The sequence below is a fragment of the Bactrocera neohumeralis genome, unplaced genomic scaffold (genome assembly GCF_024586455.1).
Source record: "Bactrocera neohumeralis isolate Rockhampton unplaced genomic scaffold, APGP_CSIRO_Bneo_wtdbg2-racon-allhic-juicebox.fasta_v2 cluster10, whole genome shotgun sequence".
Taxonomy (NCBI): domain Eukaryota; kingdom Metazoa; phylum Arthropoda; class Insecta; order Diptera; family Tephritidae; genus Bactrocera; species Bactrocera neohumeralis.
The window spans coordinates 24,500,566-24,508,852 of NW_026089623.1; the positions used below are offsets into that span (position 1 = coordinate 24,500,566).

General features: G+C 33.7%; 1 protein-coding gene across 1 annotated transcript; it reads right to left on the bottom strand.

Annotated features, from left to right (window-relative positions):
- Positions 1-5,163: 5,163 nt before the first annotated feature.
- Positions 5,164-7,618, bottom strand: LOC126765276 (uncharacterized). Its single transcript, XM_050482990.1, has 3 exons — positions 7,442-7,618; positions 7,286-7,378; positions 5,164-7,220 (listed from the first exon to the last, which is right to left on the bottom strand). The coding sequence occupies exon 3, from the start codon at positions 6,332-6,334 to the stop codon at positions 5,273-5,275; it is 1,062 nt and encodes a 353-aa protein (XP_050338947.1). The 5' UTR covers positions 6,335-7,220; positions 7,286-7,378; positions 7,442-7,618; the 3' UTR covers positions 5,164-5,272.
- Positions 7,619-8,287: the final 669 nt, after the last annotated feature.

Below are 8,287 nucleotides of genomic sequence, written 5' to 3' on the forward strand. Positions count from 1 at the left end.
TTCCTCATTCTATATGTAGTTTCTGTCATTCTGTAAGCTTTCGCCTGCGTATGTAGGGGTGAAAAAGATAGGATTTGTTACTTGTAGGTTTCTACAATGATCCTTTGGTTTTGCTGACTTTGTGGTGAGCTAGTGATGTTGTTGTTATGATTTATTTATGTACATACATATATATTTTTGTTGTTTTATCCGGCTTCGCGCCCACTATGTTGTTTATTTCGCGCCGCTCTTTTTATTATATTTTATAGTTCACACCTTCTTTTTTTGGTTTTGATATTTTATGAGCGCAAATGTTTTACCTAGTATCCAACGTATGTAAGTATATGTATGTATATATATCTCGCCACTGCACAGCACTTTTATGTGGTCACTGCACTGGCAATTTCTCACTTTTTTCCACTATTTTAATTGTTCACTAAGTAAATGTTATTAAACATATGTACACATGTGCTTGTGTTTCACCGCAAATTTTGTTTGTTTGTTTTAATCACTATGGTTCGAGGGACCAATGTTTGCCTCCTTGCTCTTAGCCACTACTTACCTCGGCGCTAAAGACTTCACACTCAAAATATTTTATAAAAAACCCAGTCCGTTTGATTTTTATTTTTTCTTCGTTTCTAAAAGCTACGGCACATCGACTTTCGATGTATAGTATGTACGGATGAATGCATGCGGATTGTTAAATTAACTGATGCTGCGACGGACGTTCGTTCGGTGCGAAATTGAGGAAAGCAAAGGGACCTCTTCTTCTGGAGCGGTTGGTTTTGATTGTTGGGTAGTGTAGAGTTGTGGTGTGATGTCCGCATGAGTGGTGTATATTCGTGTGTATTAGTGTGAGGTGTCTTCATGTAAAATATCTGCATGTGTCTTCATACATATGTGGATCGCGTTGATTTTATGTGTTGTCGTCCAGTGCCGCGTGCTGAGGGGGGAGAGCTAATTCATCTAGCCACTGAAGTTTGCAAAAAGAATACAAAAACTCAAATAAAAACTAGCGCACACAAACTATTAATAATAAAGATTAACAAATAGTGCACGAATCCTATATATAAAAACAAAACAAAAAAAAAAAAAAAAACAATAATGAGTGCATCGCAGCCTCTGCAGCAAAGCCGTAGGTATTTCTTAAATGCCTACTTCAGCTTTGTCAAGTCAACAAAAACAACGTCTGGCAATAAAAAATATAGCGGCGATGATGAGTCATCACAGTGATTAGCTGAAATGGAAAGTAGGCAAAGGACGCAATCGGGCAATAACAAAACCACTGATAGCAGCCACTAAGCAGGCACGCGGACAGCGAAGGAAAACAACACGCAAGGTGGGAATGTACCTTGAGTAGTGGAAATCGAGTCCTATTAAATCAGCGGTCAATACAAAAAAAATTAAAACCAGACACGCCAAATGCTAAAAAGCCAGAAATTCTTAATGGCAACACTGCCTTACTGAGCTAAGAGCTTAACGACGGACATAGAAGTATTTGGTCTTGAAAGTGATTTTATGAACGAAAATTAATAAAAGTGCATGATTTAATATAATAAAAAAACACAAAAAACCACTTACAATTTCGAGAACAATAGAAAGTATCGTGAATAACGACGTGCGTACTGAAGGTAGTAGGTTCCGACTACTTTTGTGGCAATATAGCGGGCTGAAGGTCAATAATTTATTCGGTTTATTGTAGTACGGTTACTTAGATACCACAAAACATCAATTCTGAGTAGCATCGCTGGAATTTGTAATTCTCACTTTTGTCCGGTTATTGAAGGAAAATGCTCCTATGTGCGACGATGCAAAGAGTAGCACCACAGTCGCGAATGCCAAAGCCCCTCCAATCTCTAACATATATGAAACAATAATTCAAACATACACTGACAAAAATTTCATGGATCTTGTGAAGTTCTTTTCAAATAATAACAAGAAATTCTTCTCTTACCAAATGAAGAGCTTAAAAGGCCTATGGCTAAATGAGCTTCTGATCCCCCCTCACAGTATAACACTGCCACACCACACACATCATACACACTACATCTTCATCACAAACCACATCTTCATTTAACACCATATCTTCCATTCGTTTCCACACTGCTCCGTGTCAACACCCCTTTTTGCTACACACGTCCCGCGCATTGCAAACAACTCAATCAGACGAAAGATCCAATCAACATGGATCCAATTAAACATGGTCCTTCGAGCCATAGTGAGAGGCATTATGGATTAGTGAAACAATTCAAACAAAGAAAAACGAGAAAAATTAAAATAAGAGCAAAAGGAATTGTGAGCAAAAAACAAAACAAAACTGCAGTGAACCTAACAAAACCATATCAAAAATCCAAAAAATGCAGGGACAATATACTACATGTATATAATATATATAGTATATATGTATATGTCCATTTATGTACATACTATATACCTTAGAAATAAGTTAAAAGGCTTAAACAAACAAAAACCCACACATCGGGCGCGAACATTCAAAGAAATATACATATACACAAAACAACAGCACAAGGAAATATCCACGTGAAGAACATAAATTTGTAATATTAATTATCATCTGTGTGGCATCACCGGCACATCAAAAGCAACACTCGATTTTCAACCGCCAAAGTGAACGCAGCCTCCCGTGCGATACAATCTGATTTTCATACTCTCGCAACAATGTTCCTAACGAGAGTATTATAGTTTTGTTCACATAAAGGTTGTTTGTAAGTCCTAAAACTAAAAGAGTCAGATATAGGGTTATATACATATACCAAAGTGATCAGGGCGACGAGTAGAGTCGAAATCCGGATGTCTGTCTGTCCGTCCGTCCGTCTGTCCGTCCGTCCGTCCGTGCAAGTTGTAACTTGAGTAAAAATTGAGATATTATGATGAAACTTGGTACACGTATTCCTTGGCTCCATAAGAAGGTTAAGTTCGAAGATGGGCAAAATCGGCCTTCTGCCACGCCCACAAAATGGCGGAGACCGAAAACCTATAAAGTGTCATAACTAAGCCATAAATAAAGATATTAAAGTGAAATTTGGCACAAAGGATCGCATTAGGGAGGGGCATATTTGGACGCAATTGTTTTGGAAAAGTGGGCGTGGCCTCGCCCCCTACTAAGTTTTTTGTTAATATCTCGGAAACTACTATAGCTATGTCAACCAAAGTCTACAGAGTCGTTTTCTTCAGGTATTTCCATATACAGTTAAAAAATGGAAGAAATCGGATAATAACCACGCCCACCTCCCATACAAAGGTTATGTTCAAAATCACTAAAAGTGCGTTAACCGACTAACAAAAAACGTCAGAAACACTAAATTTTACGGAAGAAGTGGCAGAAGGAAGGTGCACCCAGGCTTTTTTTAAAAATTGAAAATGGGCGTGGCGCCGCCCACTTATGGACCAAGAACCATATCTCAGGAGCTACTAGACCGATTTCAATGAAATTCGGTATATAATATTTTCTTAACACCCTGATGACATGTCCGAAATATGGGTGAAATCGGTTCACAACCACGCTTTCTTCCAATATAAAGCTATTTTGAATTCCATCTGATGCCTTCTCTGTATAATACGAGTATAAACATTAGGAACCAATGATAATAGCGGAATAAAACTTTACAAAAATACGGTATTTGAAAAATATGTAAATGACGTATTATGAAATCTCGATTATCACTTTACCATGCGAGAGTATAAAATGTTCGGTGACACCCGAACTTAGCCCTTCCTTACTTGTTTAACTAAACTCTGTGTCATTATAATTACTCATTTTTAATATACATTTAAATAAAATACCATCCTGTGAACATTAAAGTGTCCGAATATCTTAAAATACCCTTTCAAATTGGAACAACGCGAACAGCAAACCAACTGGAAACGATTTAGAGAGGAGCATAGGAATTTTACCAAATGCACATAAGTACATATATACAGCCACATTATCCACAAAAACCCTTATTGGAAAATACAGGAAGAGTATTATGTCCTTTATTTATTTGATATATGCCTAACGCTATTAAAATTCTACCTAACACGGTACAAGCCGAAATAATGTTTAGAGTAATATATGTATATACATATATATCAAAATGTACATATATAAAAATATAGGAGCCTACCCTTGTGGACTCAAAGCACACCAAATTGTCAAAAATTCAAATATTTACTTGTGACAAAGTTCCGGCAGTACCCCTTATGCTTAATAAAGTAATAAGCAGGACTGCAGTGCATATTTACTTACGCACATTCATACATACAAATACACTAATGATATCCCCAAAACCCCCTGGCGGAAATTAAAGTATTATTTATATCGTTTGTTGTATTAAAGTATTTGTTTTATTAAAGTATATATTGTATCGTTTCCCTTCAATATTTATATATTACTAGTGTTGTCCTGTACGCACGTCTTTATTCCGAAAATTTCAACTTTTTTCAAAAAGCTGTAACAATGTGAACTGTTTTGATGAAAATTATTATTAAAAAGTTATTACAATATCTATCTTTGTTTATTTCGGTTTCGGTAATCAGAGGGTTTAAGATGAGTAGGTGATTAGCCTTCTGCATCCGAGCCTAGCTCCGGGGCTGCCGGTTTTGCCTCTAGGCAGGCAATGGTGTGGGAATTATACCGCCTTTATTCGGTCGTCAGAGCCTCGTTCCTAGTGAACAGGGGGTACCGCGCGAAGGTGAGGTTGACGTTCGGGAGAGATAGGCTATATTTTCGCATCACCAACCCCAATTGCCCATTTTTGGTATTCGCTGAATGGGCCCCTACCCCATATTCCACCTAGGAACTACGGGAAAATATATATATATACATATATACAATATCTAACCTCATTAAAGGTACATTTATCACAATCAGTGTGACCAGATCTAAAAAAGTGTTGCAGCTAAATCAGCATTAAAATAATGCTAAATATAAAAACGTGTTTTACATAAAATGATCACTATAAAGCGTTAATTTTTTAAAAATTTTGTATTCAATGTTGCCTTAGAAATATATTTCATTAGAATAAAACAATGTCATGTAGTAATTCAACCATGTATTGTTGAGCCATGGCAAACAACAAAAAAAACTATTTATTGAATAAAAAAAATCATAAAGAGTTTTACAAACAGAAAAAAAAAGTGATCATTCAATTCAATATCACATTGGTTTGTACATACATACATATGTATATGTATATTTATATAAAAAAAATAACATAAACATTTAAATCGCTATTTAATAGCATTTCAGTACATTTTTAAATATCATTTGTTTACAAATGATACATTTTATTTATAAACTAAATACATTATCAAATGAATATTGTTTCTCAACTTCCGAAGAGTCGGTCGAAATATCATTATCATACATGTTTTTATCACATTTTTGTATGAGATCGTTGGTAATTTTAAAACTTTCGCAACATTTATTTAACCTTTTCAATCCGCATCTAATGTAAAGAAGTGAATTCATAGTGTTCAATATCATTCTATTTCTAATTTTTGTTTTTATAAGGTTCATGCCACTGAAAACTCTTTCAACTTCTGCGTTACTAAATGGTAAAACTAGAAACTTCATAACAAAAGAAGACAATTCCTGGAACGGGTTTTCATTTAAAGCATTTTTATATTCGTATACACTTATCCAGAAATTAATTGTTGAGTTTTTATTTGCCCATTCATATGTACTTAGCTTTTGCCATTGCTTTTCTAAAATAGTAATTTCGTCCACTGTGAAATCTTCCATTTGTTGTTCAAAATGTTCATGCAATTTAATTTTTTTCGTTTTTAAACTGTTTTCTACAGAAAACAAATTTGTATCTTTAAGATTTAGAAAATTTGCTGGCAATCGTTGTCTACGCTGATATATTAACTGAGCTATAAACTTTCGGCAAGTAACTCTTATTTCATTTTCTTCTTCAGAATTGATTACATCTTTCTTTGATTTTAAAAATGCTTCAAAGTTGTAATTAAAGTATGGTGTTGGAACAAAAAAATCTTCTAAACGCGAATTGAACGGATAAAAAATGTCAGATTTTAAAACAATTTGATAGGAAAGGTCTTTCAAAAGAACATATAGTTCTGATAGCAACAGAGTAGGGTCAGCATTATTACTTTCAAACATTTTATTTACTTTTTGTACATCTGACAGCAAAGGTTTCAAAAACTTCAGATATAATAAATTTTTTTCAGTGTACAGTTTTTTTAATATATTGGCTTGATGACACGATTCTACCGCTTCGGCAACTTCAAAATGAGTTTTCAACTCTAGCCATTGACTTTCTATACGATTTACAGCTGATTCAATTGACAACCATCTAGTGTCACAAGCTCTTACCAATTTTAATGGTTGCATGCCATCATTAATCTTTTAATAAATGCTTTTATAATGTTTGTGTCTTAAAGTTGATTTGGAAAACCAATTGTAAGTTTCTGACACCAAATACTCAATTTCATCAGGTAGCATTTTGGATGCTGAAGACACTGAAAGCTGAATGGAATGACAGATACAGGGAACTGGTATTATGTTTTTATTTTTTTCACGTAGTTTTGCTATCACTCCACGGTTAACTCCAGTCATTACTCTGGCATTATCAGTTCCTAAGCCCACCATGTTTTGAATTTTTAGATTAAAATCCTTAATAACTTTAAAAATGGCTTTGCATATTCCATTGGCTGACGCGTCATCAAGTGCACTTAAGTTTAAAAATGTGTTTACAATTTGTTTGGCAGACTTACTGTAATAACGTATTACTATACCCAAATACTTATCAATAGTTATGTCTGTAAGTTAAGTTGTCACTAATATCTTCAGCCAATAGGTGTTGAAAATGGGGAGCCAAAATTGACTTAATGAGGGCAGTACACTTTGTTCGACCCAATGTCATGCCAACGGCGACCTTGCTATCAATAAATATATATTTTTGTAAACGGACTAAATGATCGGCTGACCTTATCGTGGTGTGTACCGTTACATATAAAGCTTCTAATAATTCTGCTGCTTTTACTTTGGAATTGCTGTTTAGTGGGTGAAAATCGAGTGTTTTTTGATTGTTTTTTGTGAAAGGCGATGCTGTTGCTAAATGCTTAGAAGTTTTTCCATGAGTAAGAAGTGTACTTTGTTTTGGTTTTAAAGTACAATGGCAGTATTACACTTTACCTCCTGATCATTTAGGTCGACAATCCACTTGCATAGTCTCGGATCATTAAACCAGCTTTTTCTGGGTCTTTGGGTATATTTTCTGCAATATTTACGAGTATATGATTTTTAGTACATTTTTAACACACGTAATAAGTATTTATTTACTTTTTACTGGTGCTGGGCCGGCACGTGTTTTCTTCGGAGTCACTGCTAACTTCGTCAATATCTAAATCATTTGGGTCACTTCTTTTAAGTTACCTATAAAAATTATTATGATTACTTAAATTTACACATAATTTCATTTTTTAGTTAACTACCAACCTTTCCATTGTCTATGTTAAACAAATTGCTATTTTTTGTTTTATTAGAGATGAATGAAAACACAGCTGTTCTATTGAGCTGTGATGCCAGATTTTATTTTTTAATCACTACGCAAATGATTGCCATGGTTATATGTATAAATGTGTAGTCAACTAAAAATTATCAGATTTTGCTTATACAAAAAAGTAATAAAACATTTCAAATTTTTTGAATAGAATAATACTAAAAATGCTAAACTAATAATAGCAAAAAGCTAAGAAAAATGCTAAATGCTAAATGAAAATTTTGCGGCTAAATACAAAAAAAAAGCTAAATTTAGCTGCAAAAATGCTAAAATGGTCACACTGATCACAATTCAACCCTATGGATTGGTTTGAGTATGGGTATTCTGTATGAGTGAAATGAAATCTAGAAGCTGTGTTTAGTAAAAATTTAAATTATATCTGTCAGCGATTTCCATTTATTTTTTATGATACATTGGTTTGTATTTTAGGGGACGATATATATATTATTATATTTAAAATATGAGTTTTGAATATAAAGTGGTTATATTTTACAGTTATCATGCACTCATATTGAAACAAATTAAAAATTAAATAAATTTGTGAAGTTTAAAGGTATTTGATGAAACGTTTTGTAATTTGAAGCATCATAGTTTTATTTTCAATGGAAAATGATTAAAAATATTTAATGAGTGAGAGCTAACAAGCTTAAATCCTTTTATTGGGTATTGAAAGGACAAACGTCAGTTGTTCTAATATGCTTTAAAAAGATTTAAATAGTTTCTCCATATAATAAATAATTTAGTAATTTTTATTCGTACTAAATGTTGGGTAGTGGGTTGAT

Bases quoted from the DNA above. Each gene is read 5' to 3' on its own strand.
- LOC126765276 (XM_050482990.1), bottom strand. From the start codon at position 6,334: ATGCAACCATTAAAATTGGTAAGAGCTTGTGACACTAGATGGTTGTCA.